Here is a 26,752-nt window from a genome sequence, read left to right as displayed (position 1 = left end):
AGTTTACGGGATGGTGTAGTTTTTATTTGGTTAACGGATATTGCCATTTTTACTTAGTTCTGACTTATTACAATCGCATCCCTGTGGGAAAAGGAGGTGTAAAAATTTTGGGAATTTCTTTTTAAGTTTAACTTACCATAACCATGAAATACCTTATAGATTCGATACAAAATTTGATTTCTGTATCCTACATTTCAAATAAAGATGCGATTTGATCAAATATCTAGTTAAAATACTTGAGTTATTTGTATTAAGTCGAAGTTATTTAAATATTCTTAGCATAGCCTTAACAATGAAAATATTAAACGTTAGTGTAAACGATAGCATAAACTTAATTAAAATCAAATATGTTTTCTGTTTATCCATTTTTAAAATTGTATAGCTTATGAAAATAAAAGGGGGTTAAGTCTGATTTTATAAAGGTGAAGTGCATCCTCGAACACTCCGAAACAGAATTTATAAAAAAAACACTTTAAAAAAATATCATTCTTAAACGGTTTTGGTATGAATCAAATCTATTTTTTTTGCACCTGACAATACTTGTTGTGCCTATTTCTTTAGTAAATATGTTTGGGATGATTCACATACTTTTCTTTCAGTGGTAAGATATCAGCAATACCCTTAAATTGAGCGAGAGAAGTCGTGGGTTATTAGCTGGTGTTAATAAATCATTACCATGGTTTTTTTTATAAGTATATTGAATTTTTTTTAATCACAGTACACTATACAAATCATTTGTGTGGATGAGGCAGTCGCTGGAGGCGGCTGGAGAAGGTGCTCCGCTAGGGGCGGCCGGCCCCCGGGGGCGGCGGCGGGGGCGGGCACTCGCCCTGCAGCAGGGAGGCGAAGGGGTGGCGCGCGCCCTCGCCGCACCTGGCGATCAGCTCCTGGAGGCGGCGGTCCTGGCACTCGTCCTGCTCCTGCTCGGCGCGCGCCTGGCTGCGCTGCTCCTGCGCCTGGCGCCGCTGCAACACGCAACACATCCTCCTCGTGGCCCCTGTCGATCGGCCGGAACAGCCCGTGGCCAAGCGGTGTTTCAAATACACGCGATAGATAGCGCCACCATAGCACGCTAGTTCATTTGGAAATCCATAGAGAGCGTTAATACTTAAATTGTTAAATAATATTTGAAATGTTTATGACGAAATTAAAATGTTAATATAAATAATAAACAGTAGAGAACAACATATATTGCAATTTAAATATTATTATTTTTTATTAAAAGTGGTGTTTTTTTACGGTAGTATTTTTACCACTTGTTCGCTTCTATAATAACTGAAGAAAATGGCATCTGCTGTTATAATGTAATCAGATCAGTTCTGAAATTGTATCGAGCATTCTAGGAATAAGCAATTATTTGTGGCGTTCGTTTTTAATATTAGTACTGTTCTGTACGAGCCCATGTTCGAGCGTAAAATAACCGTTGACAGTAGATTTTCTCAGTGCAGTCTATCGTCAGGCACTCTCGATCACATTACCTACTTCATTTTGTAGATTCAGAGATGGCAGTGTTCTCGATGATTGTATGTCGATACAGAAAATACACGTTGAGTTCCAGTCTTTCAGGTATATAATCGTTGGACAGGACCTACGATGGGCTTAGTGTACACTAAGGATTCCCTCCAACTATACCAACATCAGAATGTCATTCACATTCAGAGCTGATTTAAAGAAAATTTTTAATAACGTTACTTGTGAACCAACTGTTATTTTGCTTTGTTTATATTATTATTTTGACACGTACAATATTTACGTGTTGATGAAAACACTTAAGAATTTTTTTTTAATAAATATGTTAATCAATTACTGTTCACCGTCAGGTCAGGATTTCTTTTAAAAGTAAATTTTAGGTAAATTTTTTAAAAAAATACTAATATTGTAGCCATTGCAATAGTGTGACTCTCAGAAATTTTTATATAGTTTATCATTTCATGAACCATAGACCACAAAACAATCGTTAACTCAAAATGCACCATGCTCATTTATTAAGGTCAGTGAAAACAATCCAAAACTTTCAGCACTTTTATGGTAAAAAAATTAAACTGAAATTCGCCATTTTGGATTTATAAAGTGCTACGCCAAATAAGTTTTGTATCGTTAAAATTTTGAATTTGGCTTCGTTCAAGCAAAATTTGTAATCAGTGGAGTGCCTGAAGTTAACACTAACATTCTGAAACTAATAGTTTTCCGTTCCCACAATTACGTTTTTGTCTTTTAGTTATAATTTATTTTTTGGAAAGCTGCATCTTTAATGTCACTGTTGGTACACACTCTGATTATGGGCGATTTAAGCAAGCTAGAAAATAAAATAAAAATACGACAGAACATTGTTTGCGCTTATAGTTGTTCATGACAACATGGAGCGCAAACATATCCTATTCCTCCGACAGAAGCTACTAAACATAACCATGCAGTATATAACAATAACTTACCCATTTAAGGACTACCTAAAGACTGCTAAGGTGCGTGAAGTAAGACGCGCTCACGTGAACCCACCTTCAGCGCCTCGCTGTACTCCCACTGCTCCTTGAGGTCTTGCGCCCACTGGCGGCGGAAGTCCTTCAGGCGGCGGTCGTGCTCCTCCTCGTCGCGCCTGTGCTTCTCGCGCTCCAACTCCGCGTACTCCGCCTCACGCGCACGCTCCTGCTGCTCCTCCAGCGCGCGCAGCTTCCTCTCTTCCAGCTGCCGCTCCCGGCCTTCCAGCGTGTCCTGCAAGCATGAGGGGTGTCAGTGTTACCTACTCCTTGTGCACGAGTTGTACTCCGCTTCACGCCGCTGGGGCTACTCCTACAGCTGCCACTCCCGGCCCGCCACCGTGTCCTGCGAGCATGCGGGGTGTCAGTGTTATCTACTCCTTGTGCACGAGTTGTACTGCTCTTCACGCCGCTGGGGCTACTCCTACAGCATCCGCTCCCGGCATTCCACCGTGTCCTGCGAGCATGAGGGGTGTCAGTGTTACCTACTCCTTGTGCACGAGTTGTACTCCGCTTCACGCCGCTGGAACTACTCCTACAGCTGCCACTCCCGGCCCTCCACCGTGTCCTGCGAGCATGCGGGGTGTCAGTGTTATCTACTCCTTGTGCACGAGTTGTACTGCTCTTCACGCCGCTGGGGTTACTCCTACAGCATCCGCTCCCGGCATTCCACCGTGTCCTGCGAGCATGAGGGGTGTCAGTGTTACCTACTCCTTGTGCACGAGTTGTACTCCGCTTCACGCCGCTGGAACTACTCCTACAGCTGCCACTCCCGGCCCTCCACCGTGTCCTGCGAGCATGCGGGGTGTCAGTGTTATCTACTCCTTGTGCACGAGTTGTACTGCTCTTCACGCCGCTGGGGCTACTCCTACAGCATACGCTCCCGGCATTCCACCGTGTCCTGCGAGCATGAGGGGTGTCAGTGTTACCTACTCCTTGTGCACGAGTTGTACTCCGCTTCACGCCGCTGGAACTACTCCTACAGCTGCCACTCCCGGCCCTCCACCGTGTCCTGCGAGCATGCGGGGTGTCAATGTTATCTACTCCTTGTGCACGAGTTGTACTGCTCTTCACGCCGCTGGGGCTACTCCTACAGCATCCGCTCCCGGCATTCCACCGTGTCCTGCGAGAATGAGGGGTGTCAGTGTTACCTACTCCTTGTGCACGAGTTGTACTCCGCTTCACGCCGCTGGAACTACTCCTACAGCTGCCACTCCCGGCCCTCCACCGTGTCCTGCGAGCATGCGGGGTGTCAGTGTTATCTACTCCTTGTGCACGAGTTGTACTGCTCTTCACGCCGCTGGGGCTACTCCTACAGCATACGCTCCCGGCCTTCTAGCGTGTCCTGCGAGCATGCGGGGTGTCAGTGCTACCTACTCCTTGTGCACTAGTTGTACTCCTCCTTACACCGCTGGGGCTACTCCTACAGCTGCCGCTCACGGCCTTCCAGCGTGTCTTGCGAGCATGCGGGGTGTCAGTGCTACCTACTTCTTGTGCAGGAGTTGTACTCCTCTTCACACCGCTGGGGATACTCCTACAGCTGCCGCTCCCGGCCCTCCAGCGTGTCCTGCGAGCATGCGGGGTGTCACTGTTACCTGCTCTTTGTGCAGGAGTTTTACTCCTCGTTACACCGCTGGGGCTACTCCTATAGCTGCCGCTCCCGGCCCTCCAGCGTGTCCTGCGAGCATGTGGGGTGTCAGTGTTACCTACTCCCTGTGCAGGAGTTGTACTCCTCTTACACCACTGGGGCTACTCCTACAGCTGCCGGTCCCGGCCTTCCTGCGAGCATGCGGGGGATCACTGTTACTTCTCCTTGTGCAGGAGTTTTACTCCTCTTCAAGCCGCTGGGGCTACTCCTACAGCTGCCGCTCCCGGCCTTTCAGCGTGTCCTGCGAGCATGCGGGGTGTCAGTGTTACCTACTCCTTGTGCAGGAGTGTTACTCCTCTTCACACCATTGAAGCTACTCCTACAGCTGCCGCTACCGGCCTTCCAGCGTGTCCTGCGAGCATGCGAGGTGTCAGTGTTACCTGCTCCTTGTGCACGAGTTGTACTTCTCTTTACGCCGCTGGGGCTACTCCTACAGCTGCCAGCTCCCGGCCTTCCAGCGTGTCCTGCGAGCATGCGAGGTGTCAGTGTTACCTGCTCCTTGTGCACGAGTTGTACTCCTCTTCACGCCGCTGGGGCTACTCCTACAGCTGCCGCTCTCGGCCTTCCAGCGTGTCCTGCGAGCATGCGGAGGGTCACTGTTACCTACTCCTTGTGCAGGAGTTGTACTGCTCTTCACGCCGCTGGGGCTACTCCTACAGCTGCCACTCCCGGCCTTCCAGCGTGTCTTGCGAGCATGCGGGGTGTTAGTGCTACCTACTTCTTGTGCAGGAGTTGTACTCCTCTTCACACCGCTGGGGATACTCCTACAGCTGCCGCTCCCGGCCTTCCAGCGTGTTCTGCGAGAATGCGGGGGGTCACTGTTACCTACTCCTTGTGCAGGTGTTTTACTCCTCTTCACACTTCTGGGGCTACTCCTACAGCTGCCGCTCCCGGCCTTCCTGCGTGTCTTGCGAGCATGCGGGGTGTCAGTGCTACCTACTTCTTGTGCAGGAGTTGTACTCCTCTTCACACCGCTGGGGATACTCCTACAGCTGCCGCTCCCGGCCTTCCAGCGTGTCTTGCGAGCATGCGGGGTGTCAGTGCTACCTACTTCTTGTGCAGGAGTTGTACTCCTCTTCACACCGCTGGGGATACTCCTACAGCTGCCGCTCCCGGCCTTCCAGCGTGTTCTGCGAGCATGCGGGGGGTCACTGTTACCTACTCCTTGTGCAGGAGTTTAACTCCTCTTCACACCACTGGGGCTACTTCTACAGCTGCCGCTCCCGGCCTTCCAGCGTGTCTTGCGAGCATGCGGGGGGTCACTGTTACCTACTCCTTGTGCAGGAGTTGTACTTCTCTTATCACCGCTGGGGATACTCCTACAGCTGCCGATCCCGGCCTTCCATGGTGTTTTGCGAGCATGCGGGGTGTCAGTGTTACCTGCTCTTTGTGCAGGAGTTGTAATCCACGTTACACCGCTGGGGCTACTCCTATAGCTGCCGCTCCCGGCCCTCCAGCGTGTCCTGCGAGCATGCGGGGTGTCAGTGTTATCTACTTCTTGTGCACGAGTTGTACTGCTCTTCACGCCGCTGGGGCTACTCCTACAGCTTCCGCTCCCGGCCTTCCAGCGTGTCCTGCGAGCATGCGGGGTTTCAGTGTTACCTGCTCTTTGTGCAGGAGATGTACTCCTCGTTACACCGCTGAGGCTACTCCTATAGCTGCCGCTCCCGGCCCTCCAGCGTGTCCTGCGAGCATGCTGAGTGTCAGTGTTACCTACTCCTTGTGCAGGAGTTGTACTCCTCTTACACCACTGGGGCTACTCCTACAGCTGCCGCTCTCGGCCTTCCAGCGTGTCCTGCGAGCATGCAGGGGGTTAGTGTTACCTACTCCTTGTGCAGGAGATGTACTGCTCTTCACGCCGCTGGGGCTACTCCTACAGCTGCCGCTCCCGGCCTTCCAGCGTGTCCTGCGAGCATGCGGGGGGTCACTGTTACCTACTCCTTGTGCAGGAGTTTTTCTCCTCTTCAAGCCGCTGGGGCAACTCCTACAGCTGCCGCTCTTGGCCTTCCGGCGTGTCCTGCGAGCATGCAGGGTGTCAGTGTTACTAACTCCTTGTGCACGAGTTGTACTCCTCTTCACGCCGCTGGGGCTACTCCTACAGCTGCCGCTCCCGGCCTTCCAGAGTGTCCTGCGAGCATGCGGAGTGTCAGTGTTACCTGCTCCTTGTGCAGGAGTTGTACTCCTCTTCACACCACTGAAGCTACTCTTACAGCTGCCGCTCCCGGCCTTCCAGCGTGTCCTGCGAGCATGAGGGGTGTCAGTGTTACCTTCTCCTTGTGCACGAGTTGTACTCCGCTTCCGCCGCTGGGGCTACTCCTACAGCTGCCGCTCCCGGCATTTCAGCGTGTCCTGCGAGTATGCGGGGTGTCAGTGTTACCTGCTCCTTGTGCACGAGTTGTACTCCTCTTCAAGACGCTGGGGCTACTCCTACTGCGGCCGCTTCCGGCCTTCCAGCGTGTCCTGCGAGCATGCGGGGTGTCAGTGTTACCTGCTCCTTGTGCAGGAGTTGTACTCCTCTTCACACCACTGAAGCTACTCCTACAGCTGCCGCTCTCGGCCTTCCAGCGTGTCCTACGAGCATGCGGGGTGTCAGTGTTCCCTGCTCCTTGTGCAGGAGTTTTACTCCTCTTCACACCGCTGGGGCTACTCCTATAGCTGCCGCTCCCGGCCCTCCAGCGTGTCCTGCGAGCAAGCGGGGTGTCAGTGTTATCTACTACTTGTGCACGAGTTGTACTGCTCTTCACGCCGCTGGGGCTACTCCTACAGCTTCCGCTCCCGGCCTTCTAGCGTGTCCTGCGAGCATGCGGGGTGTCAGTGCTACCTACTCCTTGTGCACTTGTTGTACTCCTCCTTACACCACTGGGGATACTCCTACAGCAGCTGCTCCCGGCCTTCCAGCGTGTATTGCGAGCATACGGGGTGTCAGTGCTACCTACGTCTTGTGCAGGAGTTGTACTCCTCTTCACACCGCTGGGGATACTCCTACAGCTGCCGCTTCCGGCCTTCCAGCGTGTCCTGCGAGCATGCGGGTGTCAGTGTTACCTGCTCTTTGTGCAGATGTTGTACTCCTCGTTACACCGCTGGGGCTACTCCGATAGCTGCCACTCCCGGCCCTCCAGCGTGTCCTGCGAGCATGCGGGGTGTCAGTGTTATCTACTCCTTGTGCACGAGAAGTACTGCTCTTCACGCCACTGGGGCTACTCCTACAGCTGCCGTTCCCGGCCTTCCAGCGTGTCCTGCGAGCATGTGGGGTGTCAGTGTTACCTGCTCTTTGTGCAGGAGTTGTACTCCTCGTTACACCGCTGGGGCTACTCCTATAGCTGCCGCTCCCGGCCCTCTAGCGTGTCCTGCGAGCATGCGGGATGTCAGTGTTACCTACTCCTTGTGCAGGAGTTGTATTCTTCTTACACCACTGGGGCTACTCCTACAGCTGCCGCTCTCGGCCTTCCAGCGTGTCCTGCGAGCATGCAGGGTTTTAGTGTTACCTACTCCTTAAGCAGGAGTTGTACTGCTCTTCACGCCGCTGGGGCTACTGCTACAGCTGCCGCTCCCGGCCTTCCAGCGTGTTCTACGAGCATGCGGGGGGTCACTGTTACCTACTCCTTGTGCAGGAGTTTTACTCCTCTTCAAGCCGCTGGGGCTACTCCTACAGCTGCCGCTCCCGGCCTTCCAGAGTGTCCTGCGAGCATGCGGGGTGTCAGTGTTACCTGCTCCTTATGCAGGTGTTGCAATCCTCGTCACACCACTGAAGCTACTCCTACAGCTGCCACTCCCGGCCTTCCAGCGTGTCCTGCGCGCATGCGGGGTGTCAGTGTTACCTACTCCTTGTGCACGAGTTGTACTCCTCTTCACGCCGCTGGGGCTACTCCTACAGCTGCCGCTCCCGGCCTTCCTGCGAGCATGCGGGGGGTCACTGTTACCTACTCCTTGTGCAAGAGTTTTACTCCTCTTCAAGCCGCTGGGGCTACTCCTACAGCTGCCGCTCCCGGCCTTTCAGCGTGTATTGCGAGCATGTGGGGTGTCAGTGTTACCTTCTCCTTGTGCACGAGTTGTACTCCTCTTCAAGACGCTGGGGCTACTCCTACTGCGGCCGTTTCCGGCATTCCAGCGTGTACTGCGAGCATGCGGGGTGTCAGTGTTACCTGCTCTTTGTGCAGGAGTTGTATTCCTCGTTACACCGCTGGGGCTACTCCTATAGCTGCCGCTCCCGGCCCTTCAGCGTGTCCTGCGAGCATGCGGGGTGTCAGTGTTATCTACTCCTTGTGCACGAGTTGTACTGCTCTTTACGCCGCTGGGGCTACTCCTACAGTTTCCGCTCCCAGCCTTCCAGCGTGTCCTGCGAGCATGCGGGGTTTCAGTGTTACCTGCTCTTTGTGCAGGAGTTGTACTCCTCGTTACACCGCTGGGGCTACTCCTATAGCTGCCGCTCCCGGCCCTCCAGCGTGTCCTGCGAGCATGCCGAGTGTCAGTGTTTCCTACACCTTGTGCAGTAGTTGTACTCCTCTTACACCACTGGGGCTACTCCTACAGCTTCCGCTCTCGGCCTTCCAGCGTGTCCTGCGAGCATGCGGGGTGTCAGTGTTACTAACTCCTTGTGCACGTGTTGTACTCCTCTACACGACGCTGGGGCTACTCCTACAGCTGCCGCTCCCGGCCTTCCAGAGTGTCCGGCGAGCATGCGGGGTGTCAGTGTTACCTGCTCCTTGTGCAGGAGTTGTACTCCTCTTCACACCACTGAAGCTACTCCTACAGCTGCCGCTCCCGTCCTTCCAGCGTGTCCTGCGAGCATGAGGGGTGTCAGTGTTACCTACTCCTTGTGCACGAGTTGTACTCCGCTTCACGCCGCTGGGGCTACTCCTACAACTGCCGCTCCCGGCCTTTCAGCGTGTCCTGCGAGTATGCGGGGTGTCAGTGTTACCTGCTCCTTGTGCACGAGTTGTACTCCTCTTCAAGACGCTGGGGCTACTCCTACTGCGGCCGCTTCCGGCCTTCCAGCGTGTCCTGCGAGCATGCGGGGTGTCAGTATTACCTGCTCCTTGTGCAGGAGTTGTACTCCTCTTCACACCACTGAAGCTACTCCTACAGCTGCCGCTCTCCGCCTTCCAGCGTGTCCTGCGAGCATGCGGGGTGTCAGTGTTACCTGCTCCTTGTGCAGGAGTGTTACTCGTCTTCACACCGCTGGGGCTACTCCTACAGCTGCCGCTCCCGGCTTTCCAGCGTGTCTTGCGAGCATGCGGGGGGTCACTGTTACCTACTCCTTGTGCAGGAGTTGTACTCCTCTTCACACCACTGGGGCTACTCCTACAGCTGCCGCTCCCGGTCTTCCATCGTGTCCTGGGAGCATGCGGGGAATGTGTTAGGTACTCCTCGCACAGAAGGTCCGAAGTATGCCCGAGGCCCTCCAGTGCACGCACGACTTGATTGTCATGTCTAGCCAGGGCTTTCTGCGGTCACCACCGGATGAATCCAGGTACGTCCGGGCTTTAAATGGCGGTAAACCTGTCCGACAATTATACTGCATTCGGAGGGTAGTCTGAGGAGACGAGTATTTCCAGTGGAGTGATTCTTAAGTGTGGCGGTCGGCTAGCCTGTTGGCAAACAGTCTCATGCCGTATAGACATCAAGTTGGTAGTAGTGCGGGAAGAATCTATGAAAGATCGAATGTGCCCCCGTTGATGTTTCTTCCAAGGCTCTGGATTCTGATTGGATAGGACTCGTTCTTGGTAGTGGTGCTCCGATCGCTTGGAACAGGCTCCAAGGGATCCCTAGCCTGATGTGGAGTCGACGTGGTGAGTGACGTCACAGCTCCGGTACTAGCCTGGACAGCTAACAGAGGTTGGATAGACCTCCACCGGACCACGGGTTCACTGTGTGTTTTGAGGGGTCCCGGTGTGATGTGGGAGATCGGGTTAGGCGCCAGCAGTGCTGATAAAGTCTCAGGGCTCAGGAAACAGACAACTGTCTGGTCAGCTGAGGGAGGTACGGGGCTGAGGCGGTGACTATGCTGGGTTGGTGGCCCAAACCGCTGGTCATTGCCGAAGTTCTAATACCTTCCCGATCAAAAAAAGAATTTGTGAATCCTAGCAGTTCTGTTTAATTTATATAGCTCTGGAATGTAAAAAACTAAATGTAATTTTTCGCACTCTACCCAGATAGGGTGCACATGTGGGAGGGACCGTGAGAATGCCGGCTGTAGGTCGGAACAACCTGAAACCGGCGTCCCGGGCTGGAAGATAAAGGTGGCATGTACTTTAGGTTCACACCTCATAAATTCATCAAAACTCCCGCAGGCATTTGAACCCGTAAGGGTGTGGTCCTGCTTAGGAGAAAGATGGGTCTATTACATGCCAGACACTGTTACCAGTGCCTAACATGGGTTCCGAGAACCGGGAAATAGATTCGCCATTTCCAATCGCGGCATGTTACTGGCGAGCGCACGGCTAGGTCGAGAGGTTGAGGAGACCCATCCCAACTTCGGCCCCACCGACTCGCCCCCAGCTCCGCCGTTAAACCCCCAGACCACCTAAAGAGCTAGCCCCCTCGGTGGAATATGAATGGAACCGTCACGGAACCATACCTCTCACATCCCTGGGACCCCTCGGTCACCCAGTTGCTCGTGATCCAGCTGAGGCCTATCCAACCTCTACTAGCTCAGCAGGCTAGTACCCGAGCTTAAGTAGCTCAACACTTCCACTTGTCAGCAGGGCGGGGACCCCTCAGAGTGTTCTCCAAGCATAGGAGGACCACTACCACCACGTTTCCTACTCCCATCCTTATCCTGAGCCATTAGGGGAAATCTCAGCAGGGAACTATCACAGTAAAGGATCAGTCTCATGACACCCTTCATCTTCAGGTATAGTGCTTTCCCGGACAGCTCCACGGCGGCAGAGCACCCCCGAATCAGGGAGGGACAGTGAGGATGCCGGCCGGAGGTCGGAACAACCTGGAACCGGCCTCCCGGGCTGGGAGATGGAGGTGGCCGAGTGACCTGGAGGAGCTTGAAGCGCGCCGTCCGGAGCTTGGCGCGCGCCTCGTCGCGCCGCCGCTGCAGCAGGTCCATCTCGCGCTGGACTGCAGCGTCCATCTGCTGCTGCTGGAGCCTGCGCTCCTCGCGCACCGCCTCCAGGTGGCGCTGGAACTGCTGGATCTCGCGCCGCCGCGCCTCCTGTGGGCAGCAGTGGCGTAGCCAGGATTTGTGTAGGGGGGGGGGGGGCTAGAAGCATGGTCCCCCCCCTATCAAAGCGGGGGGTCCGAGGGTCCTCCCCCGGAAAAATTTTTTTTTTTAAGGTGTCAAATAGTGTTGTTTGAGCAGTTTTCGGTACTTAACTTTAAATATTGTATTGGTAAAAATATTATTAATTTTTTAATAAAAAAATTGTTTCAGTGATGAAGTAAGATATTAATTAAAGATATTTTAATCAATCCGAGTGCCTTGTCCACGTCCACTCAAAATCATAAACCATGCTCGAAGCTCGACAATCTAAAAAAAAAAAGAAGAATAAAAATGGTTGGGTTTCGGCAGAACTGGCCTATTCCTGGAAACAATTAGCTTTAGCTTGAAGAGTTACCCAGTCACCACCTGCTTATAATTACCGCCCTGGTTAAATACAATAGGTGTAGATATTTGAAAACTTGGGACCCGTCACGGCGTCACAACCTTATAGCTTCTGCTCGTGACAGGGGTAGGGGAAGGGCAGGAGAATCGGTAGGGCTCGCTTACTCTTCCCCTCCAGTGCAGTGGCCGGTGATAGCAGTAAGACACCCAGGCTTTTAGCTAACCTGCTTTCAGATAAGAACCAAAATGGTGGCTAAGGGGGGGGGTTAGAAACCCTAACCCCCCCCCCCCCCACCGGCTACGCCCCTGGCGGGCAGCATCACTTCACTCCACCTCCCCCTCGTCACGCACGCTGTTTCTAACAACTCAACGACATAACAGCAGAATAAAATATCCGAAACTCTTAAAAATAACCTACTGATCTCATTACAATTTTCCACCCCTAAGAGAATAAAAAAAAAGGTTATGTTTGTTAATAAAGATCGCAGGCTTTCCACGGCCAACCAGAAAACAGCCACCCAGACACCAGTGTATAAAAGGACCTGCATTCTCTGCACCAGTCAGACTTTAGTCTACCTGATGATGGCAGCTGCAATGACTGCCGAAACGTCGCAAGACAATTACCTACCTGACACGACCTACACCCAAAAGCCAAGAAAATGCAGGTTAGGTTTGTGTTCTATACAGAGAATTTATTATCACTGTATCTACTTCAGTGGTAGTTAAAAAAAAAAAAAAAAAAAAATAGTTCCGTTCTATGTCTAATCCATTTCCTCTAAATTTTGTCCGCAAAGTAGTCTACTGATTGCTTTGCAGGGGCAGGCATGCCACGTTGGGTTAAACAGCAAGAACTAGTGAGTCGAGTGCGCGAACAAATATTGCATTCACCACACAGCGAGCAACTCGGCCTGCTCGTGACGAAGGCAGACAATAACTGGCGCTTCTGTCCTCGCAGGCCAGTAAACAGCCCCTTGATTGGGGGAGGGGGTGGTAATCCTCTTGGCATCCGGGCTAACGGAACTCCTGCATCCTACCCCCAGCCCCAGGGGTGTACACGCGCACAGACATGGCAGCTCCTGCTGATAGCCACAGGGTGGGCGCAGCGCTGCAGGTGTGGTGGCGACGCACCGCCACAACTATTCATAAGTTTTTGAAGTTACAGAAATTATTTTTTTTCCACAGTAAAAAATAGTGCCACTGTTGGCAGTAAATTTCCCATCGGTGTAAGTGTTACTTTACACCAACATGTGTTGGTGTGTTTTTAATCTTGCTTTCACGTAATCATACTGTCGAAAGTGTAAAAATAAAATTGCTATGGTGTGGTAAATATGTCATGCATTCATGTGTGTATATATATCCAAACTGTCCGTTTATTTTACTGTATCGTTGAGTAAATATACATAAAAAATCAAAATGCTAATTATTATTACTTCAATAACCAATTTATTTTTTGTAACTCATAGTTTTTAATTGACAATGTACACTTCAGAGTGGTTTCTAATTTTATCCTTTAACTGTTTGAGTAAACAATTAAATGAGGCTTTGTCAGTATAAATTGCAAGAAAATAAGAATTTTTTTTACTGTTTATTGGTAGCTATAAATCTCCTCTTTTACACTTTTACGATGACGTATTGTGTACCTAAATGTACGGTGTAATGACAACAACACTGGTCAATGATTAATTTAACATTTATTGTAAATGTAATGTTATATCTATATTAGAACGTGTAATTTAACACATTAGTATGTGTAAAGACAGATAACTATTCGTGTAATTTGACCGAAACCTATAGCACAATTTGACACTCTAGAAACATTTGTGTAAAATTACACCAACTGTATTAGTTTTTCAAAACCACACGAAACCAATATAAAATAATTTAAACTTTGTAAATGCAGTATCACATTTTTTACCGTTTTTGTTTTCAAGTGAAACTTATTAACATCTGGCAAGTTAATTTGAGGCGATGCCATCAGAACTTTACTAAAAGCAGCGTAATAAAACATATTAAACGATCAGAACGTTACCTACGTAAAGTGTAACGATCAGAGAGATATGATGTAAATGCATGCTATTATGCGAAATATTTGTTCCACTTTCACTTCCACAGCGACACCGAGCAATTAGATGTGGCGAGGCCCTGTAGCTGCGGATACGTCAATGGAATATTACACGCGTTATAATGGAGATTTATAAACACTTTAAAAAATTTTACTTTCAGGTTTATATAAATTAGAAAAAAAAACATAACTTACATATAAATTGGAACTGTACCAAAGCCCATCGAATCAATTTTTTTTAAATTATGCTTAAGCTTAAACTTACTTGCTGAAAACACAGAAAGCAGGTGCGGCGATTTTTGTGAGCTGTCGTAAACAATTCTATCACACGTGTTGGCTACGCTTCCGTGAGTTTTCTTATTGAGGAATATCGTTGTTAACTTCGTGTACTTCATAAAATTGTTAACTATGTACCATAGTGACGTAATTATAACAAACAGCTACAAAAATATTACGAAAAGAAAACTGTTGGCTTTAAGATGTGTATTGGGGCTTTTTTTTTTTGTTTACTAGCTGCGACCAGCGGTTTCAGCCGCGGGTTAACAGTTATATTTAACTAAAAAAACCGGTCAAGAGCGAGTAGGACTCGCGCATCACGGGTGCCGCACCTCCACACTATAGGACGCTTAGCTCGGGTCAGACCCGCTCTTGGCAAAATATTATTATTTGTTGTTGTTTGGATTATAATCACACTAAGACTGACTGTTGCATTATTATCCTTTATGTGATAAAACTTAATAAAACAAGTTGAAAAAGTTGAGTTATCAAAACTACTTTATGGAAGACATTTCTCACCCACTGTCAAGAGATACTAATGTAACTGTATGAGATAGTAGGAATAATAGGAATACGTGGTATAAACACCATCTCTCCTTTGGCTCCTCCGGTGATGATGGTGGCCTGTACAGTATGCCTTTTCAGCTCTGTGATGCGTAACCTAGTGCCACTGCACAGCCTTAGTGCATCCAGGTCGCGCATTAGTATGACAGGCACACCGACCTTCAGGTACAACTTATGGGACGGCAACCCAGATAATTAAATGAGTTTAAAAATTCAAGAGGGTATGAAGTTGCGTTTTCATTTGTCATCATTGTGTCAATATATGCGTAGATTGTCTCCTCACCTGGTACTTGATGAATTTTTTTTTATTAATATATCCTCTGTACTATATGCTATATCCTTATATATTTATTGATATAAAAAAACTTCCTGGTCTATATTGTTAGAGTTTAGTGATAATACTACCGTACAGGAACCTTATTTTTTTCCTGGATGGAGGAATTTAGTTTGTAAAAACTGCATAACATGTTAGGTGGTCACGTTTAAATGACGTTTTAGAGACGTTGATCATCCCACGGGAACAGCCAATTTTTTTCGGGATGAAAAGTAGCTTATGTGTTAATACAGTGTGAAGAAGTAACAAAAATGCACACACACTCACAAACTTTCACTAGACGTGACGGTTGCACCAAACAATAACGCGTTTAAAATTTTAATACAACGCCATCTATTGACGAAGTTCTAAACTAAACCGTTACTATCGCTGTTAATCCGCTAGCAGCCGCAAGCTTCCCTAAGTGAATGTCTTCGCCAAGGAAAAGGATAGAAAGTTGCCAGACCTATATTATAACCTTTTAGCGGACATAGAGTATTGCCACAAACTCGCGGTTTGTGTGTATATAACCTACTTCTTAGGATTTTCTATTATATAACTGATTTTATTCTTCCTTCACTCCCTCTGGGATGGAATTCAATTATTATTTATGTAGTTTGTCACTCTCCGGCCCATAAACTACCTTTGTGCAAAATACGTGGCAATATGTTGTTCCGTTGCTGCGTGTAAGGACAAACAAACACACTTTCGCAATTATAATATTAGTAGGGGTTATTTTAACCGAGTAGAGCGAATTCAGAACTTTGTAAAAATTACACATGGTACAAAGTTCTGCATTGAAGTTTTCTAGTCATATCGCTGGCAACTGAGTTTTCAAAGAATTTCTCTGTTAAAGTACAAAATTATTTTGAAGTATATAAGGTTCTTAATTGCTGAGCGTGCCACAAATATTCCTCTACCTCGTTCAATACAGCCGCTCGGACAATGTTATTATTAGGAAAACATGACAAACTTAAATCAGGACTCGAAAATTACAGTTCCTTCCGAATAAAAGTTAAATATTTTGCCACTTTACCACCTCTAAGGACATTTTATACAATCTCCTAGCGCTTTTTTTAGGGAATAGTTTGCACTGAGTTCTGATACTAGTTAGCATTGTCACTTTAAGTTTTTGTTGTAAGTTTTGTGTTGCTTTTTTTTGTTTCTGCTGCAGATTCAGCTTTTTTGTCTAAAAAGGGCTAATCCACCTTAATACATATTTAGTTAATTAAATATTTACGCATATGCGTAACAAGATTGCTTAAAACGTTTTAGGCCATTATATTTTGTGGCTCTATAGATAAAATTGTCTTTCTTAAGGAACATTTAACTCAAATCAAAGCAGGAAATAACCATCGGTGAGTGACTCTAGCTTATAGATTAGCTCGGTGGACATTTTAATTGATGCGAAGTGATAGAAAAATAGGATGCAGACATATAGTGCATTCCAGTTAATAAAAAAGTTAAGAATCGAATTTAAAAATATCATTCATTTCAATAACTTTTCTACAAATAGCTAAAATGTGGCATTTATTTTACTTGGTCTAACTGAAAACATATAATCGCAAGTAATTAAATACTTTAACGTCTTTCTGAATTACGTAACACCATAATAAAGTGTTAAAAGCGTTTTATTTGTATGCTAATTATGTTGTGAATCGTATATTCATGATTGTTATTCATGATGCGGTATGAAACCTGAAATGTTTTATTTTTTCAATTATTTAAATGGAAAGGAAAATGTAGGATTTTATTATTCCACACATGAAGCTAAAAAAAAGTTGTTTTAAGGTGATCCAGAACAGGTTTTTGTCACGCTGCAGATATTTAAATTAGTTTAAAAATAAATTAATCCAAATAAAGTAAAAACCGGAAATGCTTGTCAAAATATAATAGATTACACTTGAATGCTCATAAACTGGCTGTTTTTACCAAAACAATTGTAATTAAATTATTAGTTGATTATTTTACTATTACAAATGTTACTCTATAGGTATAGTGCTTGATAAACATCAAAACCAAACTAATATGTATGAACTGTGAATACGGAAGAGCATATTAATATTTTTAGAAAATTAGCAAAACTATGGATTATCACAAACTATTTGTCTGACCAGTAGGGAGGTTTTGACCTCAAAATTATAAAAAATTTAGCAGTTTCAAAAATTCTGTACGAGGGAAAATAAACTGTCATTGAAAAATTCATGTCAAATACCAATTCAAATTGGTGATACGCTTCTCGTAACCCCTTTGTTTCGATGTTCTTTTGTAAGCAATTACTTCACATAGTATGAAATAATTATTACTTAAACCTGTGAAGGTAAAGTCCGTATGCCTATTGTGGAACTACCTACAGACATTTCAATTCCTCGGTTTCTGTTGGAGACTCGTATGCGTGCAAGCACACAAGCAGATGAGTAGCAATCGATTGCGATGAAGCCTGAGCATGAAACTAAACCCAAGATTGTGTTCGGTGCATTACAGGTGAATGATAATGGCTTCTACTTGGCGCAGTCTGCATTTCGTGGAACATTGAAAGACTACTATTATCTTAATACGTTTAGTGAGTCGAAATACATTTGTACTTTTCTTGACGATACCAGGCAGAACAAAATCAATCAGCTTACTGGTGATGTAGCAACAAACTGTCCTTTAAAATATAACCTGTGGCTTGATTCTATATATGGAAAACCATATCCGTTCGATGACAAAGTGAAGAAGTGTGCATTCAAGACATCGGCCGCTGTAATTTACAGTTCTGACGACTTGAAGCAAACTGTTAAAAATGGTGTCCAAAAACTCTGTCAAGAAGAGGAAGACTATGTCTGTAAAGGTTCTGTAGTCTTCAGTAAACCGATTGGAGCTGGAAATCAGTCAGTTCAAGCCAATGCAGAACTAAATGTTTATTATATTGCTATCTTTCACAAGTTTTTTGTAGCAGAGTATAAATTACGTAATAAAAGTTTTAATTGTAATTCTGTTTTTTTTTATTATTTCTCAAACCCGTAAATTTTATATTAATTTGAATGAAATCATCTTTTTTGCATGTCATGCATCGAAGCAAGGTGGATTTTTGGATTTTTTTCCAAATTTCTAATTTAAAAATTATACTATTTTAAGATGGCCACCAAATGCCAAAATGTCGGATGCCACAGTTATAAATGAACACTGCACTATAGCAGGTAAAAAAATTAAACTAATATGGTGGCAGTATCCTCTAGCAGACGAAAGCTATATGTCGAATCCAAAATGATGGCATCCATGGTGTCTTACTGGCTGACATAATATTTCCTTTCGCATTAGTTGTGGGAAGTCAGTCTGCCGGTGGCTTTAATTGATTGACCTCGCCTGGTTCGAAGCGAGGACTGCTAGATGTAAATGCGCTTTTTAAATAGAATTATATTAATTTAAAATGTTTTAATTTTACAATTTTTCCCTAATTTCTAGCTTTAAAAAAAGTGGTATTGCAATGTGGTGGACGATTTTCGAAATTGCGAATGTTTTTTATAAAATAAGTATTTTTATTAATTTATTTAGAAATTTTAAATTTTTCCCGATTTTTTAGTGAAAATTATAGATTTTCAAGATTGCTGTCATTACCAAAATTTCTATGATAACAGTCGAATTAAGTCAGGTCAAATCTCCCCACCAGAGGCTAATTGGAGGCTTGTGCACAGGGAATTTAAGCCTTAATGGGGAAATTTTAAGCCTCTGGTATTTCAAGGAATAAAACGGGAAATTTTTCCTCAAAACCGGATTTTTTTTTTAAAAAATAGGTAAATATTTAGGCATTTTGAAGTAAAAAATTTAAAATTTTGGGGAAATTTAACACAAAGAAAGTCACAGTTATGTCATAATCCAAGATGGCGGACACCAGACCACAAAGCACACTCTGAACCCTGTTTCAGAACCGGCCAAGGTATACTTCTCTTGTACCTTGAAGCCCAAAAATACGCACTTACCCATGGAGCCAACAAATTGTTGGCCAGTATTTTGTTATCAATGGCGTAATCCCAGTATTATAACATATTATAAATTTAAAATTATTTCTTATTTTGACTCGTTCGGTGCATAAAATGTATTCCATAATAGTTTTGTGATCACAAAGATTTATTTGGCACACCGATACGGTCGATACGTCCCCTGTTGTTCACGAAAGCGAATATATACAGGTTAATGCCACCGTTCGCAGTCAGCTGTCTGGGCGACTTCGAATGGTGGCGTGGGTATAGAAGGAACGCGCATGCGTGTTAGAAATTAACCTGTTAATCTTCCGCGACATGGTGCCAGTGCATTTCGTTGCATTTCCAGTGACCGAAAAAAAATTTCACCCTCAATGCGCCGAAAGAAATTAAGCTTTTAAATAGGATTTTAATAACGTACAGACGTCAGACCGAACATTGCCCACCATTTACTTTTGCAACAGCGATTAAAAAAAAAATAGGAACGCCGATTCATCATATTGCCATCCGGGGCAGTAATTTAGAGTGTTTCCGATTCAAGAGGCCGGGGCAAGGTGTAAAACGTGTCCGGGGTTCGATACCCCTCCTCCCTCCACGAGGGAAGGTCATATTCCCAAGATTTTTCGAAATTCAGGAAAATTAAAGTACGTTGATTTTGACGCGCTCCCAAAATCTTCGGGCACCATCAGAACCCCTTGGGCGAGGCCAGGAACCGAAGTTTCTGTAACACGCCAAGTGCATGGTAACTCAGGTGCACCCCACACTGGTGAAGAATCATTTGAATCTACGGCGGGGGTGCGTGTCTTGTGGGATATGTTTTGGCACACGGGCCTGTGTGTGCGCTGGTAGGTTGTGTAAAAAAAATATATAAGAAGATGGCGGGAACGTGGATTATTCAGACGCGTGTCTCGAGGTCGATGGAGGACCTTCTTTTCCCCCCGCGTTTGACGGCTAGAGGGGGCCTCTGACCTTGTCGTCGCCGGCGGCGGCGCCGTGGTCGCGCGGTTCGTCCTCGGCGGCCCTGCGCATCGCCTCGCCCTCCAGCCGCTCCCGCAGCTGCAGCTGCTCCAGCTGCTCCCGGCGCTGCTGCATCTGCAGCTGCAGGTCCTCCGCCGCGCGCAGCTGCTTGCGTCGCGCCTCCTCCGCGCCTGCGCGGGCAGACGGCCTCCAGTTCCCCCACCAGTGCCTTTTTCCGCGGCGTGGCTTCACATCAACTGGGGAAGCCTACAACTCACGTAGTTTCGGTTCCCTCCACGAATTTCCGAAGATTTCCGAAGTTTTGCGTTTTGGTATCAACGCCAATTCAGCCGCTAAACCAGAATTTTCCAATGAAAACAAGCATGTTGTGACTGACCTAACCTAACCTAACCCTTCTATTTTTTTTTTAATTTCAATTTTTGATAGAAATCCGAAGCTGCACGAACGTGGTAACCGAAACTACGTGAGTTGTAGGCTTCCCCATAAACTGATCATTCAACCTAAATCTGCCTGTAAAATAGTTTATCCAATAAATCTGCTCTCAGCTATATTAAATTATTTCGTATAAACTTTAATGCACATTTATATGCTAATCCTACCATGAAATGAGATCATTATATCGTGAGTACCCATAAAGTTTTGACATATGAATTTATTGTTGTATTTATCGACCCTTTGTAGTGGTTGTCTGGATAAGAAATTGTTTCAGACAAATGTGCTATGTTAATATTTGTAGGGTCTGTAAACAATTTGTACCTGATAATGGAGTCATGAATATTTTTGCCATTCAACCTCTGTTTATTTCACCCCTTCGCAGTAATTGTAGGTCGTATCTAATAAATTATTTCAGACGAAAGTTTTAGATAATAATTCAAGGTTTCGCAATAATTTAGTACGAATTTGATAGTGTACATGGTACGGAAATTATTAATTTACTTTTAATTCTATCCCTGTTTTTTTTTTTTACCCCCTGCAGCAATGGGTCATCTATCAAAAATTGTTTCAGATAAAAGTTTAGATAAAAATTATAATATTTACAAACAATGTGAGGATTTGATGGTATGATTACTAAGGGAGTTATTAATTTGTAGTCAAACATGTTATTTTCTACCCCTTGCAGTAGTAGTTGGTCGTATAAAAAATTATTTCAGACGAAAGTTGTGGGTAATAATTTATTGAATTACAATAAATTAGAATGGATCAAATAATGTATATGGTACGGAATTCATGATACCTTTTTAAATTCTACCCCTGTTTTTCAATCCCGTTTATGCAATGGTTCGTTTTATCAAAAATTGTTTTAGACAAAAATGTTTTAGATAAAAATTATACCATTTACCAATAATTTGAACATATTCGATAGTGTGCCTACTAAGGGAGTTGTGAATTTTTTTGTTCACCAACCCTTGCAGATATGGTTGGTTCTATCAAAATGTATTTGGACAAAAGTTTTTTGTATTAACCCTAAGAGTTTTAATACGTTTAAACGGTTGAGATATTCATCATATTATTGGAGTAATAGCGAATTTTCTGTTTTACAGAAAAACTTTCTCCATTTATACCCCTTTGGTCGGATATTGCCCATTAACTATTTGGAACAAATTTTTCCATGATTATATTTTATGTATCAGTTTTAAAGTGATTTGTGAAGAATTACGGCAGTTATCGTGTTTCTAATAATGTGATATATATACTATTATAGCACTGTATCTGTTTGTTTGTTTGTTTGTTGTTCGAGCATCACGCAAAAACCCTGCACCGATTTTTATGAAACTTTTTGTGTTTAAAAGTTTAAGATTAGTCTTAAAAACTGGTACATATTTTATCTCTCTAGAACACGTAGCAACTTGAAAGCAATGAAATATTAGGTTGTGTTTATACAAACATGGCGTCAAAGATATTTAAAAGGTTCCATAAAGAATTACGAAAGAGGTGATATTTTTTTATTACACTTATTTTTTTAGCTTCACTTGTAACTAACTCTGTAATCAAATCTTGAAAGTCGATTCTAACCTACTTGTAACTGTCGTATCGATTTGAAACTTTGCGAGTATATGTAATCCGGATAACAATACAATACGCTTATGACTATAAGCTGTAGAGAAAGGATGGGTGGGTCACAGGGCTGAGGCAGAAACCCGCTTCTTTCGAGCTATGTGAAGTAACCATGCTTTTGACGTGACAACGTCTAATAAATCGATGAACGCCGGCTGCACGCACGAAAAAGTGTCCCGTTACGCACTTTTTTCCGTTAAGATGTGTTCTGTTACGCACATTGTTTCGTTACGCTGTGTCCCGTTACGCAAATTGTTCCGTTACGCCGTGTCCCGTTACGCACATTGTACGCTTGGGCCGCATCTATCTCTCTTCCACTCGACTGTTTATAAAGTGAAGTGAAAAGTTAATGTGGTTTTCATTGCTTATTACAAAAACAATTTCGGCAATAATAGCTAATTATTCATGTATTTTAAAAATCTGATTACTAGTATAATTTCTAGTAATTATTATTTTATTATTAAAATAAAAATGATTTTATTTTATTCATAAAGTATGCAATCATTTCATTAATCTTTTGTTATGACGTCACGTTAAACTATCGTCCGTAAACCAACTTTACAGACAATTTTTTTAACATTTAATTTAAAGTTAGTTTGTTTTGGACTTAAAGATTGCAAGTTTTTTTGTGTATTTATGAGGCCCGGGCACGGGAAATTCTCCGGTGGTCGACCATCCGCCTCTAGGCCCCCTCCCCCCCTTTTAGGGTCGAGTGGGCAACACCCAAAATTTATAATATTTCAAAAATAGATTCTCTTTCAATTTAGAGTGTTTCCGATTCAAGAGGCCGGGGCAAGGTGTAAAACGTGTCCGGGGTTCGATACCCCTCCTCCCTCCACGAGGGGAGGTAATTTTCCCAAGATTTTTCGAAAGTCAGGAAAATTAAAGTACGTTGATTTTGACGTCCTCCCATAATCTTCGGGCACCATCAGAACCCTTTGAGTGGGGCGTCGGTTCTGGTGGTGTTAGGTGGGGGGAAGGGGAGGTAAATTATCGCCGAAATTTTCGGGACTCCGAAATTTTATTTTGTTGTGCACTAAGAGATGTATTACGAAGTCGGACGTCCGTCGGTGAAACAATCCCCCCTCCCGGGGGGGAGGGGGTGGTTATCCTGGCCTTTTCAACGAATTATTCATTTTCTAAAAAAAAAAAAGTGTTTATATTGGGTCACTCTTCAAGTCTAAGATGTACTTTAGTTCGCCAGACTACACGAAATGGTTTTCGGCGACTCTGTTGTGTTGACAGTTACTATACAATGTGTTTGTGTCACACGCTATGTCTAACATGTGCTATGTGGGGTATTGTGAGCATCGAAGAAGATAATCGTGCGCCGAACCTCAACGAAGGTCTAATCATTTTGTCGTAGAACCGATGACACACAATAATTTCATTAGTTTACGTAAAATAATTTCACGGGGAGGGGGAATTTTACCGCGACATTCGAGGATCTAACCCCCCCCCCCCCCCTTCTGACAGGGGGCAGGTCATTTTCCCCCTGATATTTTTTAAGTCGAAAAAATTAAAATACGTTGATTCCCAGCCCTTCGGGCATCACTCGCGAGGTGGGGGTCAATTTCCCCCAAAATGTTTGGGTCATTGAAAATTGATTCTGTTGTGCATTTCGAGAAATTTATAAAAAATTGTATTCAATACGAACTAAAAAGTAAAAAAAAAAAAATAAATATATTTTAAAAACTAAAAAAAAAGCTTTCGTTATTGCATGAAATAAAAAGTGAAAATAAATCCATTAATTTTAAGTAATTTGTTGAACAGCGATAGAATAATCTACAGTCTGTATAAAGTATTTTTTAAATAAGATTAGAATAAGAACCCAGCAGTGAACAAAAAAATTTAATTAAAGCGTGGAATGTACTCTTCTTCCATTTTCATAATGATTCTGTTCTAAAGAATAGCAGTAGATATTATGTAAATGACGGAGCTGTGACTGGGTCCGGGACGAGGATTAGGATTGTCAGTCCGCCATCTTTGATTGTGACGTCACAGTAGCCATTTTGGTGTCAAATTTCCTCAGAACTCCTCAGAAAGACAAAAAATTCCTCAACAATCATAGAAATTCATAGACTCTGGTGAATCCACTACAAAATTTTTCGGGGCGCAAATGTTTCTTTGGCAGGTTCGTATTCTGCTCTCGTTCCGGTTTTTCGTACTTTGAGGCGATCCCTACAAGTACTCTCCATGAACCTGGTGATGATTTCAGCGACGTTTCATACGTGTTAGCGACTCGGCAGGGGACCGAGGCGTTTGCGCCGCGTGTTGAGAGAGAAGCCTAAGATGTCCATCAAGTTCTGTCACTGCCCGAACACGCCCGAATATTCACCTTCGGCCAACCTCGGGATTTGTTTTATTTATGCGCAGGAAAAATGAATTCAAATATTAAAAGTGGTCGGTTAGGTCAGCTAAATTAAAACACTTTAAAACACTATGGACGGTTAGTTAGGTTAGTATAGCTACATTAAAATAAACAGAGAAATATAAATATATATATATATATATATATATATATAAATGAACCCGAGGTAGGCCGAAGGTGAATATTCGGGCGTGTTCGGGCAGGGACAGAACTTGGTGCACATCTTAGGCTTCCCGTGTTGAGACCAGGTGGTGGGTCCCGCGACCCTTGTGCAAGCTTGCGAGTCCCACCCCGCGCGCTGGCAGGCGGGTCTCTCGCTCTGCTTGGTCCAGCCTCTGCCTCCAGCTACGAGGAATTTTTTTTTTTTTTAACATTTTGTGGTTAACTAGCTTGAATTCCTGTACTTTGACTAGTCGTACGTGAATACATTTACCTTCACAGTCATTGGAATGTATTTTTTTTTTTTTACATGAGGCAAGAAAATATAATACAAAGTTGGCGGTCCTTATCACATGAGTGCCCGGCACCTGGTGTGTGCTAACTCCTTATCTAACCTGCTGTTTCACGCGATAGTATTTTTGACGTGACAACGTCTAATAAATCGATGAACGCCGGCTGCACGCACGAAAAAGTGTCCGTTACGCACATTGTCCCGTTACACCCATTGTACGCTTTCGCCGCATCTATCTCTCTTCCACTCGATTGGAACAACCATCGATTTAACTTTTTCCAGGCACATTAAACTTGAAACACTCCCATTAGTTTCCTACTGTTCCTATCATCGTCCTATCCTTAACAGAATAACACAGATTGGAAGAAGTTAAATAGCAAACATGTATAAAAGTTATAGTTAAAATAATCTCTTCGTTAAAGTAATAAACATATTTGAATTAATGAGTGCAAATAAAAGTAAATTTATCAATTAAATTGTAGATTTCATTTCACTCCTTCTTTGTGTCCATACAAAATAGTGATAATTCAATAAAAAATGATTCCATTTTATTCATAAAAGTATGCAATCATTTCATCGTATGTTTTGTTATGATGTTGACACGTTAAACTGTCGTCCGTAAACCGTCTTTACAGACAACCAATTTTTTTTTAGTTATTGTATCCCGGACCTTATAGACTGTTTATATATAAAATTAATCAATTTAATTAACTCTGTGCTGCTTGGTATCCCAACCGCGGACATGAATTCATCGAATCAATCATTATTATAACAAGCTATTTTTGATTAATTTTGGAGTTTTTTTCCGGATATTTAGCTTCAAAATTACAAATTTTTTTATGAAGCGGCCAAATGACACGATGGGGGGGGGGGGGGGGGCAAAAATTAAATTGATACGGTGGCAGCGCACTCTAGCAGACGAAAAATTTATGTCAACAGCGACGGTCAGCAGATGAAAACAATTTACAACATTACATCATACTGGCTGAAATAATATCTGCCTTAGCATTAGTGGTGGGAGAACAAACTGCCGGTGGCTTCAATGGAGAAAAGATCCATCACCATTTTTAATCGATTGCCTCCTCCGGATTTGAACCCAGTACTTTATTTTATAAATTTTATCATCGAAATTTAATTACATCATATTATTATGATTTTTAAAATTGTCCTGTTAAAATTGGATTATAATTATGGTATACAAGTTGGCATCCGTAACGAAAATTACATAATTCGGGGATTGGAGTGCTTGGTTCCAAGATAATTAAACTCAAGAAAGCGTCTGAGATCAGAGTTTAAAGTTATGGCCAAGTTTAAAAGTCTATATTAAGGCCAAATGTAAAGTTCTAGGTCAAGGTCAAATTTCTAGTTCAAAGTTAAATGTCAAGTTCAAAGTCAAATGTCATGTTGAAAGTGAAATGTCATGTTCAAGGTTAAAGCTCTCAAGGTCAAGGTCAAAGGTCACCTGTAAAATTAATTAAATATTATTAAAATGTTTTTTTTTTATAAATTTTAAAGAGTTTTCCATTAAAATCGGATAATATTTAAGGATTTTCAAGATTACATCATAACGATCATTGAAACGATGACAACAAACACAGCCAAGATGGCGACCATACCGAAAAGTGCAGCGTAGGTACTAGAATCCAAGATGGCTAGCGTAACTAAAATACTGTAGAATACTATAATTCAGGGTGGCGGTTGTAACAAAAATGCAAATTTGAATTAAATATTTTTTTTTACATTTTTGGGAATTTTTTTGGATTTATTTGGTCAAAAATTAAAGAATTTCAAGTTTACGGTCAAGTCAAGGTCATGACCTCAGTGGCTCAGAGCGTCTTGATGACAGGGAATTGAAACCGCTTCGCTGTGGGGAATTTTCATTTTTCTAAGACAAATGGCTTTTGAGGCATTTCAAATTTTGAATTTTTTTAATTTTTTTAGTAATAAAATGGGAAATTTTCTCTCAAAGCGGGAATTTCTTCCTCAGGATAGGGTAATTTATAGGAATTTTGAGTCATTTTTGAGGGATTTTGAGGGATTTTG

General features: G+C 44.2%; 1 protein-coding gene across 1 annotated transcript; it reads right to left on the bottom strand.

The window, feature by feature from the left end:
* Positions 1 to 778: 778 nt before the first annotated feature.
* On the bottom strand, positions 779 to 25,774 carry LOC134541718 (trichohyalin-like). The gene is made up of 5 exons (XM_063385365.1): positions 25,738 to 25,774; positions 19,824 to 20,002; positions 11,111 to 11,287; positions 2,497 to 2,709; positions 779 to 965 (listed from the first exon to the last, which is right to left on the bottom strand). The coding sequence occupies exons 1-5, from the start codon at positions 25,772 to 25,774 to the stop codon at positions 783 to 785; spliced, it is 789 nt and encodes a 262-aa protein (XP_063241435.1). The 3' UTR covers positions 779 to 782.
* Positions 25,775 to 26,752: the final 978 nt, after the last annotated feature.

This window comes from Bacillus rossius, assembly GCF_032445375.1.
Source record: "Bacillus rossius redtenbacheri isolate Brsri chromosome 4 unlocalized genomic scaffold, Brsri_v3 Brsri_v3_scf4_1, whole genome shotgun sequence".
Lineage (NCBI taxonomy): Eukaryota > Metazoa > Arthropoda > Insecta > Phasmatodea > Bacillidae > Bacillus > Bacillus rossius.
Note: the sequence above shows the minus strand (reverse complement) of the source record. Positions and strands in the feature narration are given on the sequence as shown.

Excerpts from the sequence above, each read along its gene's own strand:
- LOC134541718 (XM_063385365.1), bottom strand. The coding sequence starts at position 25,774 with ATGGTGATGGATCTTTTCTCCATTGAAGCCACCGGCA. Across the intron at positions 11,288-19,823 it reads CCGCCGCCGGCGACGACAAG|GAGGCGCGGCGGCGCGAGAT; the intron begins GTCAGAGGCCCC and ends TGCTGCCCACAG. Across the intron at positions 2,710-11,110 it reads CGCGCTTCAAGCTCCTCCAG|GACACGCTGGAAGGCCGGGA; the intron begins GTCACTCGGCCA and ends TCATGCTTGCAG.